Source organism: Phalacrocorax carbo, chromosome Z, assembly GCF_963921805.1.
Source record: "Phalacrocorax carbo chromosome Z, bPhaCar2.1, whole genome shotgun sequence".
In the NCBI taxonomy this organism is placed as follows: domain Eukaryota; kingdom Metazoa; phylum Chordata; class Aves; order Suliformes; family Phalacrocoracidae; genus Phalacrocorax; species Phalacrocorax carbo.
In genome coordinates, this window is record NC_087548.1 from 81,964,767 (window position 1) to 81,989,311 (window position 24,545).

At 36.5% G+C, this 24,545-nt stretch overlaps 1 protein-coding gene across 1 annotated transcript in view; it reads left to right on the top strand.

The window, feature by feature from the left end:
• The first annotated feature begins 3,978 nt into the window (after positions 1-3,978).
• The window catches only part of ADGRV1 (adhesion G protein-coupled receptor V1), a 285,841-nt gene continuing 265,274 nt past the window's right edge, over positions 3,979-24,545 (top strand). The window contains exons 1-6 of the mRNA XM_064439564.1: positions 3,979-4,000; positions 15,843-16,027; positions 17,818-17,967; positions 19,063-19,158; positions 20,255-20,359; positions 21,735-21,848. Coding sequence (XP_064295634.1) covers positions 3,979-4,000; positions 15,843-16,027; positions 17,818-17,967; positions 19,063-19,158; positions 20,255-20,359; positions 21,735-21,848 — 672 coding nt within the window. The remainder of the gene's footprint in view (positions 4,001-15,842; positions 16,028-17,817; positions 17,968-19,062; positions 19,159-20,254; positions 20,360-21,734; positions 21,849-24,545) is intronic.

Sequence of the window (24,545 nt, forward strand, 5' to 3'; positions counted from 1 at the left end):
CTCGTGTCTGGTGTATTTTAATTAAGGATTGATCTATGAAAGAGCTATGCACTTACTTAATGTTCCTCAAACTGAATAGTTCTAGTACTTCAGCTGAAGCAAATTGAAGAGGTGATAGATAGAGCAATGTGGAAACCTGTGCAGGACCAAAATCTCAAAATTTTCAGAATCTCCTTGTTTGTTACTTGCATCCAAATAAGTGCTTAGCCCAGAGTTTTGAAGCTTGAATGCCACAGGTGAAAATAAATCTCATCTTTAGTGGCGTTTATGGATACTCTGAAAATTTTATTACCAGCATGTAGTTTTGATTTCTAATATTACTAGTTTAAGATTGCAATGTCTGATTGAAAACCGAATGGCCTTCACACCATGCAAAAATCTTTCTTGATAGAAAGGAAAATGTAAACAAGAAGAGACAACACTCCCTTCTAAAGCCTGTTGACTGCATTTTTTTATTTCTTGCTGCAGTAAGTCCTGCTTTCCGTCTCAGGGATTTGTTTCTTCTTCTGACTCCCTGTTCTCTGGTCTTTCCTTTCAGATGATGCCAATAAAGGGAAAAGGCAAGATTTCAAAACAAACAAACAAACTGGAGTCCATTGATTCTATTGCTGCTGCTTTCAATATTGGTTTACTCGCAGCAGAGCCATTTTTAACTCGCAGAGTTTTAATGAGTTCAAAACAAAGGAAATCCAAACAGACAAAGAATTGAGGGGTGTACTTAGTACACCTTATTTACTGCTTTTATTGAAAAGAGAAGTTAAGGTTGACCTGGAGGCATAGTTCTGTGTGATGCCAGATCTATTGTAGGTCCCAACACCAGGCCTGATTGTTTATCCCTGACATTTGTAAGGGGTGAGAGTGCTGTGTGGGCAGCATGCTGAGCTGTTAAAAGTGCATTCTGGGTGTCCCATGTCAATCACCAACAACCTTCCAGCTGGTGGAGGACCACCATTGACAAGATCCCTTGAGAGCTCTGCCTCATCCTCATGTGTAACAAAGAGAAGTGCAGGTCTCTGGAGTGGTGTGATGAAAATGGGAAAAAGTTATTGGGAAATCCTCAGGGATCAAGAGAAAACATGGAGTAGTGTGTGTTGAGTGGAAGAGAGTAGCAAAAGCTACAGTCATTTGGATCTGCATGTGAGTTTGCTGAAAGACTCCATGAACATATAGCCATGTGAATTGGTGAGCCCAAGTCTGAGCTCTGACTCTTCCTTTCGTTTTCTAGCTCAGTAATTAGCAACGTTTAATGTGCTTAGGTCTGTAATCAAAAACCAATGACTTACGGCAGCCCCTGTGATACTGAGCAGCTTGAAAGCTCTTGGTGGGAGCCAAACTTCCCACAGAAACTGGACTATAGAAGGGCAGCGTGAAGTAATTTGTATAAGCTGGAGCAATATTACAGACTAAAAGATGAAAAGGATCTTACACCTCAAGTATCCTTTTCACCTGTTGATCCAGAGAGGAAAACCAATACGGGATCTAGATTGTGAGGCTGAGATAGGAAAATAATAATGGTATGGTATTGAAAAACATACTCCTTATCTCTCATGTTTATACATTAAGTGTTCTGTCTAATGCAAAATCTGGCAGCTAATAGTATGGGCCTTTGAAGGACTGCTTCCTGCTCTCCTTTCAGTACAGAAGAACTGGAGCAGGTGCATGGGAATAGCACATAATAAAGTATTGATTGAAAAATATATTCATAAATAAACCCAGGTGGGCTACTGCAAGAAGTGATCAGACATGTAACACAGATTATCATACACATCTACCTGAATTCCTTTTAGGTGCACAGCATAGCTTCTTGTCAGAAAAAAATACACTTGTGTTTTTTTTTTAAAAAAAGAGATATTTTATTGTAATGTTTGGTGAGTCATTCCAGTGGATTGTTTCCTTCACTCTTAAGAACTGGAGTTTATTCTGATTATTAATGTCTACTTTTGTGTCTTCATGTTAGATCATCTGTGCCTGTATCTGTTATACTGCAGATTTTTATGTATCAGCATTCATTTTCTCTGTAGCTGTATACAGAGTGAATCCAGAGATTCATCTTACCAAACGTGAACCTAATGTCCCTATCCAAAAGTTAGGCAGTGGTCTAATACAGTCATTTGGACTCCCTGTTTAGTCAGAGGGAAATAAGCAGCTCTCAGAGCTACTACGTGGCTAGGCTAGACTGGAGGGCTGGCGTTAGGTGGAATGTTTTCTACTTTGAAGCATCGCTTTTACTTTTATAACTAAAATGCTTCTTGAGGTCTTTGAATCTTCTGCTGAGTCATTTTTCAAACCTTTCTTCATTCTCTAGCATCTTTGCCTTTTCCTATTTATTTAATTTTTCCCAAATTGTGATCACCATAACTCTGCACAGTATTGATGTAGTGACCAGGCTAATGCCATCAGAAGGCATAGGGTCTTCTGGATCCTGTCTTTTTTTTGGTCCTAATACTTCTGCGCTGTATTCCTTCCTCCTACATGCAAAGATTATGCTAGCCTTAGCAGAATCAATGCTTCCTCTCTCTGTGATTTCTATCACTGTAATTGCTTTTTCCATATGCTCCAAATAAATTAAAAACAAAGCAAAGGAAGTGCATTTGAAATGCATGACTTCTCAGTCAACTATAGTGCAGGTGAAAATCCTTCATTCAGGGCAAAATCCTTTTTTGTGCTTAACATTTCCCTCCACCCTTTCTGTAAATGTGCTGTCTGTGAAATAAAGCTGTGAGTATTACTATCTAAAATTAAGCCAGAGTTTTATCTGGGTTTGTTTCTAAATACTAAATAGGCATTTACAACAGATTCTGTGCATTCAATACTAATACGCAATACGTGATTTTAAAAAACCCCACATCTTTCAAGTTTCACGTTAGATGCACGTTGGTTACTACATTGCTTTTGCACAGAGTTGTGTCAGAGGCATGATTTTTCGCGCTACCTAGGAGTACTGTTTTGACAGATCTGTCTGAGTATTTGGGACAAAAAAGAAAGAAATGACAGGATCCAGCAAGCTCAAAGTACCAGATATAGTAGTGTACAGTTATATTAGAAATGTTTTGGGAATTGGATTTCCTTGGAGTTGGAATCAATGCTTTTTTAATATTTGATAGAATGGTTTCAATTTGTGTGAGAGATGAGGGGAGCGTGGGAGGGTTAACGGATATAACTAGATCCAGCTACATGAAATTGTGCTGCTGCTGCTGCATTCATCTGCAATAGCATTTCTGCTTTTCAAGATCTACTGGTTATCTCCCATTCTGGAAATATAGTGAAGACTGTAAATAGGACTAAGTGAAATTCCATCAAAATTCAGTGTTTTATATGTTTTGGGGTTTAATGCATCAACATTTATTGGATAAGTAGGAATTTTGACACTTGTTTACTATTAAATGGGAGCTTTGGGGAGTTCGGGGGCCAACACTAGCAAGATCAAGTGCCGCCTTTGTGCCTTTGTATCTCTGCCATGGCTTAGGATTTGCTTGGAATGGTGGTGACCATAAAATGTGGATTTGATATTAGTTGGATATATTACTGGGTCCAGAATGCTTGGTCTAGGATTGGAAATTGTTTCTCCCTGCTAAGCTCTGAATAGCTGTGAATTAAGATGAGCTGCATGTCCAGTGCAGCCGAGGACTTGAATCCAAAATCTGTCATAATCCAGTAATAAAACCGGCCAGTTTTGCTGCCTCCAGTCATAGGGCAGTGCAGTTCTAGCTAGGTGGAAGAGCTGCTGAGGCAGTGGCTGGAGGGGCTAGTTCTGTCTCAGCTACAGCAAGACGGGGGCAATTGCTGGGGTTTGAAAAAATTTAGTGCTCTTCCATCCCACCCCTTTTTATCTCCACAGAGTGGGAAGGCAGCAGGAGTCAGGAGAGGGAGGAGAGTGCTGGACGCTGTGCGGAGCGGAGGGAGGAGTAGGAGAGGGGAATGCATAATGCGTGAGTGACAGAGAGCGTGCAGGCGGCTGGCTGGGTCCAGAAGACGCGGATGTCCATGTCCCGGGGTCTAGGTAGGTTTGTTGTATCTCTGTTTGAGGTGGTGGTTGCTCTGGAAGCATCCCATATCAGCTGCAGAGATGTTCTCTGTCCAGCTCGGGGGTTCTGCCAGCAGCACCTGTTGCAGCAGAGACCGGGTTTAACCAGCGGCAGACAACGAGCGTGTCGCTCACCCCGAGTGGCTGCTGGGCAGTAAGAGTCTGCTAAGGTTTCTGTTGTTCCAGCAGCTCCTCTTTCTGCTCTGCAGAGCAGGGCAGGTGGAGACAACAGTCTTTCCAATGGAAAATCCTATTCTCAGGGGATCATATCAGGATGAAACTCAGCCTGAAGTGTCCTAGCTGGCAATTTTTAACTCTCAAAAATGCACAAAACAATTTGACTGTTTAAATCAGGTGAAAGTAAAAGAAGTGGAGGAGCTGCCTACGCATTGCGTATTGCAAAGAAGAGTGCGTTGAAAGTAAGAATGAATTTTTCAAATCATCATCTGATAAGGAATGAGTTATAACATGTTAATAATTGAAATATGACATGTAAGTAATTACAATTGGAAATATTGTTCATGCTTCTTGCTTTTCATATGCTGATTCTGTAAAAGACATTGATTGCATAATTCACTCTGGCTAGCCCAGCTAAAGTTAAGACCATATGTATATGGAACTGCTTGCCAAACATCAATGATTGTTTTTTAATGACTATAATCGTTTTATAGTGCAGATGTGAAATAATGTGTGATTTTTAAAAATCCTATTCATTATATGGAAGCCAAAATTGTTTTTTTCTGATAACACTTCACACACATCTTCTACAATGAGTCTTTTGGTTACGTACTAAGCATTTTGAGATCTGCCATGAGGGCATTTTAATAACTGAAAGTAGAATGTAATATATTTAGCCTACCTGTCCCTTAAGCCTAAAACAAGCTCTCTCCTACTAAATGTGTTCAGTGTTTCCATGTGGAAAGGAGAACAGATTCCTGAGGAAATAAAATAATTTGTGGCGTATTAGGCTTAGAACTGAAATGGCCAAATATCTGATAATGTAAAAGCTAATTTATTTCAAGGGTGTACAATTTTTGCTTCCTAATTTGTTGTTATTACTAATATTTATGTTGTTATTGATTTCTGACATACAGCTTTGTGCTTTAGTAGCTTTCTAATACACTTTTGTGTTTTAATAGCTTTGCATGAAGTAATCAATGGTATTTACTAAATTTGCATCTGAGTGAACTAATTAACATCGACAATGGGAACACATGCTTATTAGCTTGTAATTGTGGTCTGTGTCCTGGTCACATAGAAATCAATGAGAAAAATGATACTTGCTTTTGTGAGAGCTAGTGCTGGGCAGTTTGTTTGTGCTGTCAGAATTTTTAAGGCTGAAAAATATTATGGGATGAGTTTAAAAGGGTTGATACTAGTGAGTGAGATTGATCCTTATGCATTCAAACATACAGTGCAACACTTCCCTTGGAAACTGTTGTTGTTTATATGAAGGAAATTTTCAGAATCAGGTCTAAATCATAATCCATTTGTTATTTAAACTTACTGCCTTCCAGGTTTTTGCTTTTGGAATTACATTTAAAAAAAAGAGTGCTTAAGTCTGCAGATGCCTACACGCATATTTTACTTAACACGTGAATGTGATTTCTGAAACTGAACTACTGGAAAAGCTGTGAAGGCATATGCCTTTAGTGCCTTTAGCACTAAAGGAGAATACCACTACAGACGCCTGTAAGGATCTGTGCGAAGAACAATTTATGGTAATTTGGGAGAAAAATATTGGTGACCCACAAATTGCCTTTGATATTGTTATAGAACTACTATAGTTGTTCAGAATTACAACATGGTACGATGAGGTGATGATTAAAAGTACATAGCAATAGTCTATAAGCTTAACAAAACTTAAGTTTTAGAATGGTTCATTGAAAACTTGATGGAAAGGTATGTCCTTTCATCACACTTCAAAGAAAGGGAGAATTAAAATTTGTCTCAACTACATCTGAAGTTTTTTAGCCTAAGGTGTTTTTGGAAGTATCAAAACAAGTAAACTGTACGTCTGACTCTTGTTATTATTTGAGACAGGGTATCTGGTGCAATTTAGGTTCATTTTATTGCTGAATAACCCTGCTGCCTGATTTTGTCCTTTTTTGGCCAGTCTCTTCCAGTATGTTCTTGGTATTGGGTCAATTTAGTTGTTCACTAAGAAATACAAAAAAGTAGGTAGGCGAGAGAAGGTAGAAAGAATGTGTTGAAATTCTTTGCTCAGGGAGTATTAGGCCTTGACCTCCTAAAGATATAATCACATACGTAACTATTTTTACATGTGTAATCCTATAAATTGGTTTTACTCCTTTGTGGAAATCGTGCATGTGTTTCAGCTCTACAAGACTGGCCGATTTAGGTATAGTCACTGCTGTATATAACAGTGAATATAACACTTTTCCTCACTAGAGATAAAAGCATGCATAGTGTCTGAATACTTATTTCAATGTGTATTAAGACTCAGATGCTATATAACATCTCCACGATGAAATCGAAGCTTACACTGCTGTTGATTGTAGGCATTTGTCAGAATTTGTCCAGAAATATAAGGATTATGTCTATCTAGTAGGAGCTATATTATTATTTCCTAGAAAAAAAAAGATTGACAAGAGGAATCAATGTTAGAGGCCATTTATCTTATTCCAGGTGGACCCACTGTAACTTTTTTTACTCTACAAGTTATTGAATCACAAATGATACTATTTCTGCATAGCCTCCCTTGCCTAAGTCACTCTTTGAGTGAATGATCTCACTTGAAAATACTTTGTGTCAGTAAACATTTTCAAGATTGAGTTTACTCCATATATGAGAACTTGTGACTGTTTGCAGAAAGAATGTGGAAACCAGGTGCTGTGAAATACACTTAAAATATGAAGAACAGTGTTTTATAGATTGACTTATGAATATTTCCTATAAAACTAGTTAAAGTTGCTTAAATTCCTTTTACTGAAATATTTTGTAAGTCCAAACCAAGGTTGCTATTAAGATAAAATTGTACTTGTATAAACAGGCTTATTTGACAGCTTTAATTTCTCTGGCAAAATTGAACAACAGAGAAGATGCTTCCCATGTTCATCGCAGCTTTTGTTTGTGGATTTTTTAGCAAGCTGAAGACAGAATTTCCTCTAGAATGTTATAGCAATATATTTTCATATACCAAGAGATTTTTGTTTGGTTATCTCATTTTGTATCGAGCACAGATTTATTGGCTGGAGTACAGTTATGATTCTCATTTTCAGATGGCAAAAGACTTCCTTTTCCTCAGTCACTTATCCTGGACTGGTCCAGTATGTTACTGCTCTGAATTGTTTCAAGCTTTGCTTCATTAAGGATTTAACATGGCCTTAATTCAGCCATCTGTTATGGGTCTGGCAGACCAACAGATCTGAGGTATTGGTCAGAGCTTTAGAAATTTCCCACAATTTTAAAGGTTAGGAAAAGAGCTACCTTTATGAATAGATTTTGAATAATTCTCAGCAAGACAATGGTGCAGAAGTGGGGTAAAAAATGCATGTCATTCTCTGAAGCACAGGGTCCCCTGTCTGCCTTTAGCTTTCCTGAAAGGCAATTAGCATTTCAACCAGCCAATTTGGTTACATGCAATGAAGTACTTGGGTTTGTAATTTGCTGCTCCCGGCTTGGTGCTGTTGAGAACTAGCTCTGTGTAATCCTCTCAAAGCACCTTTCTTTCCAGCATAGTTATTGTTGCTGGTCTTAAATAACTAATCAACAAAGAGATTTCCTTGTCTTGAACTACAGGGTGCCTTAGAAGAACGAAAAGAAATACCCAGTTAATAAGGGAATGATTATAATTATTAAATAGTGATTATTAAATTGTGACATAGGTTAAAAGGTTTAGAAAACCAAGCAAAGCACAGTACATGATAAAGGTAGTGTGGGAAGTCTTTGAACCCAAACAAATTTTGCTTGGGGTGTTCTCTTCACCACATAAATACTTCATCATGTGTTTTATTTAGAAACGGATTGCCCAGATTTAAGGGATTAATTCACGGTATAGATTAGAGTGAGGGCCCCATACTAATCATCTTGAAAATGGTGTAAATATATTTTTACTTCTACAGAAAGAAGTCTTTGGGGACCTTGTAAAATACAGATCTGTAATAAAACCAACATTCTTTGCTTCAATCTAATAAAAAATGACTACATTTAGCTGTAGAAATGAAGTTTGGTTTGATATATGTCTTAAATTTAATATGTATAGTTGATACAAATTTTCATGTTTAATAATACAGTTTTATGAACTCAAGAATAACTCACTGACACAATTATTCTAATAGTTAGGCAACACATTAAAATTCTGTTTGGCTCATACAAGCTTATTAACTCGTAAGAATTCACTGTGGATAGCAATAATTCTTCTGTCAGCATACTTTAAATAATGCCATCTAATCCCCACCATGAGACTTAATTTACTGTTCTATACTTTGCATATTTTTTTTCTTGCAAGAGTATTAAGTGTGAAGCATCATTGCAAAACAGGTTCTTATATTTTTGCAAAACAGGTTCTTATATTTTTGGTTTTAAGTATGAAAAAAATAACCACTATACTGCAGAAGCCCATAACTACTTTTTCTGAACCATGCTATTCATTCAGGCCATAGTTCTTCATTCTGGACAAGTACTAGGGGTTTGAAGCTGTGGTAGTTTCATCCTCAGCTCACATATTCTAAAAATATGTTAAGTAAAAGTGTTGAGGGCATGCAAGAAACCTCCAGAGTAGAGACAGAGATTATTGTGAACCTTCACATCTTTACTGAAGTAGAATAAGTGGGTGTTTCTCACTGAAGCCTGCAGACCTTCCTCAGCTGCATTTCTGGTTCCATGTCTGTAGGAGCCTGATCCTGTGGCAGGCTGAGTCATGCAGTTACTTCTACAATAAGCCTAATCTGGGAGTGCTAAGTATCTTCATGGATGGGTTGTTTGGTTTTGGATATTTTGGGGGGGGTGGGGCTGGTCGTGTTGGTGTCTCTCTTTTGTTCTGTTGTTTGTTTGTTTGTTTGTTTTTTAAATCTGCTAAGGAACTGTTTGAGAGAGAGTATGAGTGCTTATCAAGCCCTACTTGGAGTCAAATGGCTAGGTAAAAAGCTGGACCCTTGTTCTGGAAAACCCTATAGAATATTAGTGAAAAGCGTCTGCTCTTTTCATTAGAACTATATAGGTGGAAAAAGGATTTCCAATGTGGAGCTGAAAACTAGATGTACCTTTTGCTTAAACCTATACTATATGCTAAGTGGAACTATTCCAATATGATATCTTGGGTTTTTACAGTATATAGCTAGAACTATATATGGATAGGTTCTCATCAGCTGCATGAGATAAATTAGAAGTTCTGCAGCTGAAATGAGCGTTGTTTTGTTGGTACAAATTATGGTAAATTCAGATTCTTACTGGTGTGTTTCTTAACATTGTTAAATAGCGGATTTCAGCCACAGTTTGTTTACATTAGAGTCTGACCTCGGTTCTAAATATAAAGTAACCCTAATACCTCCAAGTCGCTCCACTGCAGGTACACTGGGTAAAGATAATCTTGATCTTACAGCTAGTCAAAGTTATTGTCTGGTTCTCTGTTTGACCAGCAAATTATAAGGTAACTGCAAATGTTTGCGGAAGAGGCTTGCATTCTCTCTGCTTGCTGCTAGCAAACAGAAGTAGTGGATTCAGTACTGCTTGAGAGTTTTGCGTTTTACTCCCTGCTCAGAATGGGAACAGTCAGAGCAGGCAGTTACCTCAGAAAGCCTTTAGCATTACCTGGCTTAAGAGATAAAACTTGGTTCTACAGTGATGATTACATGCTTTAGAACTTAAAATTCAAGGATATAATTTAGATCCACTCAAAATCTTCTAAAGAAGTGAAAAGAAGATTCCAGAAAATTTACAAGGGTTACTGTGGGCTTATGAGGCTTTTTACCTCTCAGTGACCTCTGACAACAGGATGAGATGATTTGGGTTTCTCATCAGGCCTCTGTCTTGGCCTCGGCTTGCAGATTTACCACTTTCAGTACTGGCTCCTGGCTGTGACGATAGATTCACCTTTCTGGCTAGTAAATATGAATACAATGGCACGCAGCTTAAGCATTTTTAATTCCGTAGGATAAGATGTCTGTGTTGAAGGGTGTGTGTTCCTTTTACAAGGGAATGAATTTGAACGAAAAAGAATTTTCATATGGAGATGTTGTTCAGGTTACATCAAATTGGCCATTCCCAGTGATACGTATGGTCATAGATAATAAGATTTTGTTTTTAAATATTGCAACTGTTAGAAAGCAAATGGTCAGGCAAATTGTTGACTGATGTCAGGGTCATTAATCTCAAATGCAGATAAATCTTAGCACCTGAGGTTACGCTGTGGTACTGTTCTGTCACGGCAGCAGCAGTGAGTAGGCAAGTAAACTGCCGAGCCCCAAAACTTCAGTACAGTGAAAGCTGATCAAGGGATCTTCAGCACCAGGTAGTCTGCATTTGTGCTTTGGCTAGCACTTTCCAATTCTGTTAATAAGAAGGGGGATGATGGGCAGGCACCTGGAATGTCTTTGTAGTGAAGAGGAAGACAGAAAGCCTTAGAGAAGAATTGGAAGTAAAGGCATCCAGTGGCACCATGTAACATGAAATTGGTGAGGCAGACTCTTGCCCCAAATGCTGCAACTATTAGTGCAGTCCAGGGGTGCAGGCAAAGTAGAACTTGTGACTTTCTGTAATTCTCATCCTTTATCCACCTTGAAGCAGGTTGAAGGCAAAGAAGGGATCTAGGAAGATATTATTTTCAAATACTACCTTTAGAACATTCTGTCTTCCAGTCTCTAATAGAGTGAGAGACTAACTTAGCCCACATCTAAACAAAAAAGCCCAAAACATAAAGGAAACAAGAACCAACAGAGCAGACTTGGTTAATACCCCTATCCAAATGCGAGGTTTTGCAGACACAGCTGTTGTGGCCTCCTTTGCATATGTGTGAACTGTGGGAACTTTGAGGCAATGAAAACCCTGGTCTGAAATAAAACATTTCTCTCTTAATTTGGGATCATGACAGCATAGAAAAGTGAAGTTTAGTAAATGAAATTTTATAATTCCTGCTAATTTCCTAGGTTGTTCTCCAATACTGATGTGAATGTCAGTGGTTCTGAGAATGCCTAAAATAAAAATGCTGAAAATATGCAGGTTTTTAACACGTTTGTACAGCAGGTGCAGCAAGGGCAATGACCTTGTGAAACTTCTTGCTCTGTGCTGTTCCTGTGTACTACAGAGAATCGCCTCTTTACATATGAAAAAGCACACGTATCTCTCTCCCATTGTGTTCACCCAAAGATGCTGCTGGGTGCTGACATCTCTGCTGTGAATAGACTTCTCTCTGGCAACCATTGATAGCTGCACTGCTGTACTCAATGCAAAGTACTAGGCATGCCAGTTTTTGAATGTTCTACTTGGCTGGGTATTTGTAATCGCAGGGAGTACACAAGGACAGACAGTGAAAAGTGCACTCGGCTTTATGCTTGCTCTGCCGCACTGTGTTTGTGGACTTCAGAAACCTACAATGAGTTGTGCGAAGATGAGCGGTGTTAATCAAGTTGTAGCTGCTGGTCAGGAGAGGTGCTGCTTCTGTATACCTGCTTGTTTCTTCTCCCGAGCAGCATTGGCAAGTCTGAGAGACAGGGTACTCAATCCCTCATTCCATCTGCTTCTTTGTTAGTGAACTCCCCTTTCTTTTGCCATTCTCCATTACATATCTGGCATTTTACGCTCATTTCATTTCAGATTTGGAATCTTTTGCAGCCCTTTCATTTCCCTTCTTGATCTCTCCATGTGCCACTGGTATGTAGGTTCCCCCACCCTTCGATGAATACGGCCAGCAGATCTTTTCATTCTTAGGGGTTTTGATTTATTAAGCACAGAAGCCAGTGCAAAAATGTGCAGAAAAGTCTTCTAATTCTTTATGGAACTCTGCAGAAAAGGCCTCTCATTCTTTATAAACGCTAAGTTCTTCATCTGAAATTTGTTCCAGAAAGTGAGCAGAAAAAGTAAGCTAATCCTGGTGATTCATCAGTTACAAGAAATGCCTGTTTCATAAGCCTGCCTCTCCTTGGCTCCAACTGAGCAATGGATTGAAATGGTATTCCTCACATAATTTGTGATATTACTGTGGACATTGCTATGTGGAATCTGTATATGTTCTGTTGGGTTCTGTACTAGGACTCTGTGTTCTTGGGGGAAACACAAATGCACTTCAGAAAGTGCCATAAAATGCAGACTAAAAGAAAATGCTATTTAGGGATCATGACTCAGAATTCTGAGTTAAATGTCTTTGTTGTTTTTTTTTTTAATTATATGGTTGAAGAATGTGATTTTTAGATTTTTAAGATTCTTTAATGCCATTAAAGTGTCTAGGTAATGTTTTGAGAGGTACCTTTCAGTTTTGATGCCAGAAACTTTTATTATAAACCCCGTACAAACATAACCTAGGCCTCAGTACATAGCATTGCTTTAAACTACCACTGATACTACAAATCATTATTTGAAATGGCTTTAGTCAGAGCATAGTAACAGATAGTTGGTCCATTGGCTTGTACATACTCTGAAGATGTATAATATTCCATTGCTTGTTGTTGTTTCAAAAACATTTAAATTACTTTGGCTCATTAATCTATTTTAAAACCTGACTGATATCCTGGACTGAGTGAACTGAACCCAATAATTTTTATATAATATATTAAATATTTAATATTTAGCTGAAACGGGAGCATTTGATGCACCAAATGCATAGTTTACTAAAATTTAGCAGTAAACAAGGACTAGAGTTTCAGCTTCATTTGAAAAAAAGAAAAAAAAAAAAATTAAACACACCAGTGATGTACTGGGGTGAGGGAGGTGGGGAAGAGTTGACTTTTAATCCCTGATCTTGCAAAGGCTTCTGCTGAACTTTATGCAGTGCAGTTCATAAGGGACAAATTGTGTTTCCATATAAATTTATGTAGAAATTTAGTACACAAAGTGAGTTCATATTTAATAAAGTAAAATACTGTGACCTATAATACCTTTTCAGCTATTTGAATAAGTTGGTTCTGCATTCTTTAAGTCTTGATTAGTTACTTTTACTATATTACACCCATTTTTAAAAATAATTATGATTTTCAAAGTTCAGAGTAAACAGAGTAAAAACTACTTTTGGCAGGCTGTGCAAAGTAAATCTTAGTACAAATAATGTAACAAGGAAGAATACACACCCGCTAAATAATTGATGGTATGGCTGCGAAACCTCTCTTGTTCCACAGGAGTAATCCTATCGTTTCAGAATGCTCTCTAGTAGAAGGAATAGAGTTCAAGTAATTCTAAACTTTGTAATCTTGCCCTCAGGGATCATGTTTTCAGTATTATTTACTAGAAGCATGTACCGTGGGAAGATATTTGCGAAGTCTATGACAAGGTAACAGCTGAAGCTAAAAGGTCAACAAATTCCTCAGTTTAGTATGGATGATGCCTGCAACTGCAGACAGTGTAATTGTCTCAGAGTTTACAAAGGTTAGACAACTGTTCTTTTTCCAGCTTGAAGGTTTGTATTTTTCAGAGCAGTTCCACATAAAACCAACAAAAACATCTTGCAGATTAATGCAGTCAACTTCAGAAATGCTGACAATTTTAAATCCCAGGGGTTTTATGTATGTGTATTTTATCTTTGCTTCCTACTGTAAGTTTTTTCTGCACTAGAATTACTAAACAGATAGATATGTAGGAATCAAGTATTGCTCCTGAAAGTCTGTTACAAATTGAATTCTCAGTAAGAGCCATGGCTGTCTTGAGGGACTGTGTTCATAGTAATAAAAGTTTATAGCAATGTGAAGTTCTGCAGGAAGATTATTTTACTGTGTGACATTTTTGCTGGAAATAACAAAACACTGTTAAAATAGGTTGTAAAATTGATAGTTGTTTTCACTGGGAAAATGGTTAATCCTGATTTTTTGCACTTACTTTCATTGCATTACTGCATCTTCCTTCTGTGATGTTCAGAAGAGCTGGGTGAATATTTTATTACAAGTAATTAAAAACATCTAATTTTGTCATCTCACCAATCTTTGCTTGAGGAATTCTGAGGGACACTGGTAGTTTTCTTGACTGTACTTACAACTTACAGTTATTTAATAAGTCATGACAGCAGATAATTTTTGTTCTTTCATGTCAGTAGATAATTTTTATTCTTTCATCTCAGTAGATAATTTTTGTTCTTTAACTTGCCTGAAAGCAGTTTATTTCAAGTCCTCACAATGTAAAATTGACCCTTGCCCAGACAGAATTTACTGTAAGATGAATCAAAGTCTTGGAGTCTTTCTGAAGCTGTGTTCATTTTAGTGGTCTGAAGGCTGTCTTATTCTCTGTTCAGTGCAAGATTAAAGCTACCTGACTGTGTACACAAAACACTCAGAATCTGCACTGGACCTCAGATGTGTTCTGGTTACAAATTTGACACACACTTTACAAAAAGATGTTTCAATATGTGCATGACATTTTCTGTTTCAGTGACCATTTCTGACTGAATATTCATTTAGTGTCACTCATAAGTAATGGAAACAAGTGCTTTGCAAACATGGCTGAGCTTAGATATTATTGATATGCAAATATTGCTGTAATGTTCTGCACAGTTTATCCAACTGTCACTGACGAGATTTGTCTGATAAGCATAGAATTTAGAAGAATAATTTTAAGCAAAGTGACATTTCATTTTTGTGTAATTACACAAATGTATCTTATGTACAGAAGTTTTAAAAAGTAACATTATAAAATAGTGACTACAGTTTAAAAAATGCGTGTTGAAAGAACTAATTCCATTAAGGATCCATGCTGTAATGTTTTTTGTTGTTTAGAGCACAACTTTGTTATCTTGGCTTGTTCAAAACTACTCAGATTCTTATGACAGAAATCTGCTCCATCCAGCATTCCAGTTCTCAGTTCTTGTCTGCACTGTACAATATGAGCCTCTGCACAGCATAGCAGCTGTTTCCCATTTGTTGTGCCAGACCCCCTCTTAAAAATGCGTCTTTCACAGTATCCGCACCTGACTTCTTCACTGGAACTTAAACTTGTATTTTACATTACGTAACTGGACTCTGATGTAAGAGAAATAAACCAACTTAGTTTTAAGGTGTCTTATCCTAACAGAAAAAAAACCTAGATGTTGTACAGAAACAATTAAAAAATAAAGGTCTGGCTGTACAAAGGTTAAATCGCATTAAAATGTGCCACAGTGATTCTCCGTGACAAGACAACATGAACGAATCATGGGATAAGAGAAGCAGTGAAAAGAATCTCAAGTAAATATGCAAATATTTAAGAACATTTCATGGTCCGTAAGATATCAGAAGACGGTCTATGAGAAGACTGCAAACATCCAACCCCTCACCCTTCCTGCCAATTCATGTTTATTTCTAAAGAGAATCAAGAGAGCAAAGAAAGTGGAAATAGAGCTGTCAACCTTTCAGCTAATTATTTGTTGGTTGAAAATGAAAACAATTGTGGCAATGTAATTTTTTTTTCTTAAAATAAATTACTTATTCCTCCACTTGAAAAAAGTTGATCAATACTGACTAGAAAATTACTAGATGAAAATTATGAAAATAGACTTAGATGTAGATGATAATTACTTTTTCTGACTTGATTATAGCTGAGACCTGTGCGTGTTTTCATCTACTTTCTGAAGCTCATAAGATAATCAGTATTTGAAAGGTTGACTGGATTGGTAAGGTCGATGGGGAATGTTTTATGTATTTTAGCATCACAATCTATTTTTAATTATTCTTTTCTTTTCCTGTAGGGATGCCCTCTGCTTCTTTATTAGTTTCTTTGCTTTTAGCATTACTCATTCATTTCACATCTGGAGAAACAGAAGTGAAGTTCAGTGGACAAACAGAATTTGTAGTTAATGAAACAAGTACAACTGTTATACGTCTTGTAATTGAAAGGACAGGGACACCTGCTAACATCACAGCAATTGTGTCGGTAAGAAACTACGCCAGTTACATTCTCAGTAAATATTAATATCTTCCCTAAGATTTGAATGTTGCGTATGTTTTTTGTTTCAAGCCAGGGAAAAGGAGGGTGGTATTTCACTGAGGCAGTGCTTCACTTTGAAGAAGCAACACCCAGTTTCTGTAACTGAGTAAATTCCTGCTGGTTGCATCAGGAGTTTCAAAATAATGGTATAAACATCTCCTCAAGGAGCCAGCTCCTGCTGTGCAGGTGGAAGTCCAAACTGATATGCTTGTTTGATTTTGATTGTGGCTGTGAGCTCATACTGAAAATGTGGATATATAACAATTCCTTCTCCAGATTATGGTAGAACCTGCAATTTACTCCACTTTTTTAGTCTGATCTCCATATGAATTTTAAAAATTACAGTGTTTAATTCATTTGGAGATCAGAGTTAGTATTTTTGCGTTTTTTTTCTTTATTTCTTAGCTGTTATTAACCATGATCTCAATTGTATTCCCTTTAAAAGTTTGAATCCCTTAGAGCTTGCTATACCGTACATGTGTGGAGTAAGATGCTGTGTGGTATGAGTACCACATGAGAACACAGCAGCGTACCAGAGAAGGTGTACTGCGTATGAATTTCTGCAGCCTGTAGACAAAAGACATTGTCTGTGTTCCTGCACAATATTTTATTTTCCTGTACCTAAATATGAAAAATATATGTCTCAGAAATTACAAGGAATAGAAATTAATCTGTAGGGATTTCACACTTCATTAATATCTGAGGAGACAACCTGGAGAAAATGTGATTGTACTTTGAAACTAGTGCTGTTTACTGGTGTAACAAGCAGGGTAACTTGGTTTCCTTATTAAGGACCTGAAATTCCAAAGTTTGTTTCTAACATGAATATTTTGAGCAGGTCTTTTAGGAAGATGTTTATAGCCTGTTTTTGTAAGAGATTTTGGTAAGTCTAGTGTTGGCTCAGATACATAAAAAGTATGTCCAGTGATAGGTGAGAGCCACAAAAATACCTTCTGTACTCTGCTTCCTCTTCACTGAACTTATAATTTCACTGTTCTCGAACAAAGAATAGCCTTTTTCACAATGGTACATTCAAACCTTTAGTGCTTATAGGGCTGGTAGTTTCAGGTGTGGCAGCTGTGCTGGTTCAGTTGCTTCTCTCCATTTAGTCTCAGCTTCCAACTGTAAACTTAACCTAGACACTTTGCTGTCTTGACACTACTGCCTTTGTAATCTCTCCTCTAACCACTTTACTTACACTAGAACCAGTGGGATTTTCTTTTGTGTTGACTGAAGTGAAAGCAGGGCTGCTCATTATAGAAGACTTCATCTTGCCAGCTTTGGCAATCAAAATGTTAGTCTAGGTTAAACGTGTAGGCTCCTTCTAGTCCCTCGAGTGAGATAGGAAGGCAGAGGGCAGTTACATCTTAAGGTAAGTTTAATTCAGGTAGGGTATTATGAGGTATGCAGATCTGTGCTAGGAATAGCTTTTCATTAAAAAACTGGTCATATGGTGCATTATGCAAAAGGTACCCAGTTGTAAGGAGGAAGTCATAAATGGTTCTGTATAAAATGTTATGTATGTTTTGTTTCATTTTCCTGGTTACTCAGCATGGATACAAGGGGCTATTATCTACACCTCCTGTCCAGAAATCCACTGCATGACAGCAGGGGAAATTGTGGGTAAAATTATGTACCAAGAAGAGTGTACAAAGTCTGTTCAATGAGTCCAGAATAATATTATAGAAGATAGTGGGGGAAGAAAGAGATGGCATTCAGTTCTGTATTTATTGCAGATTGATGGAGAAAACACAGGAGACTTTTTTGACACATATACAGCTGCATTTATACCCGATACAGAAACAAACCGAACAGTGTATATATCTGTCTGTGATGATGATCTTCCAGAGGCTGATGAGACATTCACATTTTACTTGACACTACCAGTAAGTCTCAATTTTTCAATTTATCTGTTCCCCAGAAAGCAGTGGGTGATCTGACATAAATGAGTGGTATTCCATAGATTTCAGTGTAGTCATACTGCTTGTGAGCTAAGAACTAAAATCTGGAAACTAGCCAGGGTGGTGTTCACTGCTCTTTAGAAGGTTTTGCCATTCCTGTGGGTGTCTGTCTGTGATGTTGCTGTGCAGTATAGACATTGTCTGAAACTTCAGCGGGCACTGCATTCAGCTGTGGACACTTGAAGGTGTACTAGAGCCCAGAAGATTTAAATTGTGAAGGAGACTCTGAGCCTTTCCTGTTTTCCTGCATAGACTGTACCTGGAAGAGAGGGTGGAAAATAGCAAATGAAAGAGGATGACTTCTAGTCCTCTGGAAGCAGAGGGTAAACGAAACTTACCTAAAAAGAAACAATTTTTAAAATATTATCTATAAGTCTTTTCAAATTGTTTTGTCTGACAGGAGTTGTGCTACAAGAGAGGAGTTCACATTCACTTTGGTTTTTTAGGTAACAGTTCATGACTAAGTTTGATGTCAGTTCAGTAAAGATAAATTTTATGTTTTATTGGCAATTATTACACATCTCGGGATGTTCGTGGTGAATATGCAGGAAAACGCATATTTTCCCTTCCTTCTTCCTTTGATTTGTAAATGTAGTAGCTCACTTTTACAAGACTGTAAAGATGCTTCTTTTAGCTGATATCTCAGTACAGTAGCTTCAAAGTTTCAGTTTTATACCAACGTAGAAAAAAAGAACAACTTTGGAGGTCCTGGCAGTGTTACATGCTCCATACCTAGTTCCCTCTTGCTATGGTGTTGTTAATGGATTGCCAAACTATGATTAATCATTTACAAAGTTTGTTTCAAGCACTTTGCTGTTGACTGTATACAATGTATTTGCTCAGTAATTAAGAATCATTTGGTGTATTCTATTGCTTTAAATATTTTCCATTGTAATATATAATAGGAAGACATACAGTTTGTCATAGGCTAACATTTACTCTTAAAAGACAGTAAAATCAAAATGTGTATTTTTTGCCCATCACCATATTTAATATCTTACTTTGTTTTGTTAATTTTAGAAACCATCTGCAAGGATAAAGCTTGGCTCACCCAAATCTGTCACTGTAACAATCTTATCAAATGACAATGCCTTTGGAATAATTTCTTTTAACATGGTATGGCTTTTTATATGGTATATGTGAAAATTTTAGAAAGCATAAAGGTGAAATTTTGAAAGATGCTGATTAGTTGTTCAACTGAATCCGTTGAAAACTGATTCTGAGTAACATCTTTGAAAACATCTCTAGAGGTAATTTATACATATGTATGTAATTTGTACATATATACAGATTTAATACTTCTGTACGCTCTTAGGTGTTGAGATGTAGCCGGAGTCCCTCACACATGAATGAATATCTATGTTGCTCATCTTAAATATAAAACTTCTAAAAAGTTCTTCAGTCTCACTGCCCTTCATCTATAGGTCAGGATGTTAATACAGTGTGGAAGAAGTGAGGAATGATACCATAGGAAAGTTAAAGATGCGATTTGGAAATCTTAAGAATATATGCATTTTCCTGTCTTTAGTGAGAAATTTTATGCTTAACTCTCAAGCTGAGAGAACAGTATCACGATATATGCATTGTATAACACCTTCTGCGATAAGACACTCGTGTGACTGGTGGTATGGAAAATACTTGCAATAATACAGTGGTTGTGTTAGTACAAAGAGAAGCTATACCTTATTGCCAGCATTAAGGCTATATAATTATTGTAGAGGACTTCCCTGAAAAAGCACAAGAACATAAATTTTTAGCACCACAGTACTAAGCCATGCTGCTTCCTGAAATAGTGTAATTCTTTGAAGTCTTTCACCTACAACAGTTTGATAGACAGAGTCCATTTGTAACTAGTTGTCTAATAAATGACTTTTTAATGGACAAAACCAATTTTTAATGGGGTTGGGAGCTCCTATAAATATCTATAAAAAGTGCTAATATGCTAGTGCTTTGTGTATATTGACTATGTTAATTTATGAAACAGCCCCCACCCTGCTTGCATAACTTATGATAATTTTTAAAATCTGAAATCTTTCAAGCTTTTTATTAGCTGAACTAATTAGTTGCTAGGAAATGTATGCCATCAGTGGACTGGTTTGCAGATTGGATTAACTTGTCTGTGGGAGTTTGGTATTTCTATGGTAACAGTTTCTTCCTTCTGCTGTGATATTTGATCTGTGCCTGATTGCCTGTCCCTTTTCTTCCTCATTAGTCTGCCTTAATCACAGTGAATGAGCCCAGGGGCAGAAATGAATTTGTGCCTCTCACTCTAATCAGGGAGAGGGGAACCTACGGGACAGTCGTCGTAACTTTTGAGGTGAGTTTATCAAAAAGGCTTCATATCTTAGGCTGTTGGATGATACTTTGATGCCATAATCATAACTTACCAAAGCATTTATAAAAAGTGAAAAGGGGGAAAAATACCTGTGTCTACATTTGCTAAATCTGTTTCATAAAATAGAAAGATATTAGCTGTCAATGAAAATATTGTAATTATCTGGCTGTTTAATTTGAGGAAAAAGTAAGAGATATTAGAGGAAACTATTCTCTGTCATTTAGGAAGGTATTTGAGGCAGCATTAGTTGGTATTATTAGAAAACAATGTGTATTAAGTGTGTAAGAAATGTCTTGTTTAATATTTCTTCAAATTGTATCTATATTTTACTAATAAACATCTGAGTGAGTCTTTAATGCTTGTGCCAACTTTGAACATGTGAGTATGACAGCTCAGTGTTTAGTGAAATTCTGTATCTGTAAGACTGCAGTTTGAATCCCCAGAGACTAAACCACTTGTGTTGAATATTTAGTCTGTTACTTATGTGCTTGATTTGAATGTGATACAGTTATTTCCTTTACTGTGTTGTTTTTTTTAACTTAATCTAGCTTCAACTCTATTACATACTTCAAAATTATATATAAATTTTTTTCATATGGATATTTCTTTACCAGTAGTCTGGTCTTCTATGTCATCAAGGGTTTAATCTAGACTTGTCAAAATCTGAAAAGATTTGTACTGGTGTTTATTGCATACTAAATATAGCTGGTATAGTTGAAGTACAGAATGAGATTCTAACTGTAATTTGTTGCAGATCTATTTGTTTTAAGGTCCAATAAATTTTACTATCTGCACAATGAATCAGGTCCATCTCACAGTGCAGGTTATATACATATGTGAAAAAAATTTACAAGATTTTCTAAAAAAAAAAAATAAAAAAAATAATCACCATATTGCCTCTAAGTGGCTTCCCAGGTGTTTAAGTTTCACTGTTGAATGTAATAACCTCAATATCACAAGTCAAGATAGAAAGCACACAAAGCCAGTAACTGCTATTATTTTGTCTTGGAACTTATGAAATACTAGTGATTCAAATTAAATTAGACTGAATATCCTTCCTGTTATGTGAAAGAGTCAGTTATGCATCAGTAGATACCAAAGAGCCCTCATAGACCTATATGGAAGTAGTTTTCTTCCTCTTTTTCTGGCAATACATAATTACTTAAGTGTGGTTACTCTGACTTACTCCATCTGCCAAAGAGGAGCAGATTTTCACGAGTGGATGTGTGTGCCTGTGAGCAGGAGATGACTGCAGAGTCATTTGTTATGCATGTCACTGTATATTGATCATTGTACTTGTGCTAGATTTGTATTCCTGTTTTATATATTTCTTACTGCAAAAATTAATTATTTGCAGATAGAAGATGGACCAAACCCAGCTGAAGAAGACTTAAGTCCAGCTAGGGGAAATATTACATTTACCCCTGGGAGATCAATGCTGATTTATAATTTAACAGTGCTTGATGATCAGGTAAGAACAAGCTGACTTAGTTTTTGGTTTGGATATGTAGAAGATTAATTGCTGTTCTGGAAAGACTTAGAATAATAACTTACAAAAATGCCTGGGTTAAAAGTGCTTCTGAAGTGATGTTAAATTTTGGTTCTATCACCTCTCATTTATACTCCTTCTAATGCTACCTCTGTAATTCTCATCAGTTAATTTTTTAGGTTTCTGAACACACCCTGGCTGCTCTTACTAGACCTGTTAGGTGCTACTGCAGTGAATGTGTAGATAATCAGGAAAGCATTATACTTTTGTTTTGGGGTTTTTTTTTTTTTTCCAGATGCAATACTGAGATCCTTGTTTTACAGCCAAGGATGACTTTCTTAAACTGGGTCTAGGTTTATCTATTAGACTGTCCTTTCTATATTTAACTTATCTGTATTTCTTTTTAAATGTGCTCTGCTCTTCCCTAATTGTCTGCCTTGCAAATTCACGTTATGTTTGCATGATGAACTCAAGCTCTCCTTTTTGTATTTATTAATTGTTTAGGCAAAAGGGAACTAATCATTACGTTGCTTACATGACTCATTTTTGATTACATCCTCAGTGATGCCTGTGCAGCTCCTCTGCCTTCAGTTAACAATGCATAAGAATCCAGCTTATTCTTTGTTACCTTGATTGGCTCTCATTCGTGTGAAGAGCAGACATGTTATGTTTGCCCCTAAAGAAAGAATATAACACACTGAATATTCACAAAGAAAAGACAGATGGAAAAATTTTTTATGTTTTTATATAGATATGTTTCAGTGTAGAAATGTATTTTTAAACATACTTCTAAAAATAGATAAGGTTCTTACAAGAAACAGGCAATCTTGTGAAGAGCATGAACACTAGGTGACAATTTAAAATTTTCATTTTTTAGATTGGTCTTTCAAAAAAGTCTATATGTTGTGAGTCTTTTTTTCTATTTCAGAGTAAATAAAATGTTATTCTACTTTTCAATTTCTGATTTTCCTTTGTATTACACATGATTTTCTTTTCAGCTTTTTAAAAAATTTATAGTAGAGGTGAGAGGGAAAATAGAGGCACCAAAGTAAGTAAATATGATACAGATAACTTAATGAGGAAATTCACAAGAAAAAATTAAGAGTAAATAGTGCCTGTCTTGGAAGTGAGCAACTTTGAAGCAATTTTGTGTATTTCTGTTAGTTATAAAAAATGTCTTTCTACATCAATACTGGTATTTTTAATATTAAGAGACTGTGCCAGACTGAAGAGGTGTAGAAACACCTCTTTCAGATTAGATGTAATATTTCTGCGTCTTATACACAGAAATAAATCATTACACTTTTTGGGAGGACATGATTTTTTTTTCCTCTGAGAAATGCTCTCAAAGTTTTGTTTCTCAAAGTTTGATCTGTACAGGTATGGCTGGTCCACTCAGTGAAAGTCTTTCAAAGGCACACATGTAAGGTTAATTTTGTGTAAAAAACCTTTATTGATGATGATGGTGATGGAATTCACAAGAATCCAGTCTTACTCTCAGAAATTAGTTTGAGCTTTTAGGGTCCTAAGTTAGGAAAAACAATGAAACAAGTATTTTTCTGAATTGGGTAGCACTTCTACAGAAATTAGGGGCCTGCAGATCTGATCTTCGCAGCACTACATTAATGGTAATTTTATTGTGTATATTTCCTTTTAAGTGAGGAATAATGGAAACTTTGTTAAAAGAAAATGAAAGAGGCAAGACAGCACTGGAAATCCTTTATACGATTGTCTTTGAAATTTGGCTGGTTTATTTTTTATTAGTCAATCATGATGCCATTAAAAACTCCAGAATGTCCCATTTATATGAGATACTAAGAAGTAAACTACAAGAAGACATTCTGAGGGTCTCTTAAATACATTTTTATGGTGCAAGATGGTATATTAATTAATGAGCTAAACAAAATGTAACATCTGTTCTAGTAAGGTAAAATAGCTGTGTTGTATCTGAGTATAGGAGAGAGGTGAGGGAGAGCTTCCAGATCTCACATTGACAAAAAACCCTGCATCAGTCAACAACATTATGCAAGATTAAGTGCCAGAAGCCAAACAAGGAACAGAATTGGCATCAGCTCTAAAAGCAGTTGCATGCCCACTCTCTGAGCCCTAGAAAAGATTCTGAGGGTGGCCAATTACCAAATGAGTGTGAAAGAGAAGAAATATCAGACAGCAGTGTTTTTAGAACTTTTTTAGCTCGCAAAACAAAAGTGCATGAAAAGGATTTGTCAACTTTATAACTGAGTATTACCATTAGCAAAAAATAAGTAATTTTATCCTGGAATTCTTCTCAGAAGCAAATAATACTAGTTTCCAGGAGTCCATAGCAAGGATGGGGTGCAAAGTTCATAAATAATTTTTAAAGATTTACGTTTTACCTTTATGTATTAATTAAATACAAATACTTTTCAGTTAAATAGGTTTAGCAAATCAAGATTTGGGGAATAAAATGTAGTAATATAAAGCAAAAATATAATCTTTAAGTTCTGTAATTTGCATTTTATAAGCCTTTCTTTGTTGTCTGCTGCATCAGATACTGGAGCAGAAATAGCTAAAACTAAAATGTAGCGTTAAACAGTCATCTTATAGAAATGCCAAAGCCTAATTAATTGCTAAGCACCAGAAAACACCTTCTCAGATCTGTGATGGAAGTTTTCCCTGGGGACATGGGTGTGACTGAAC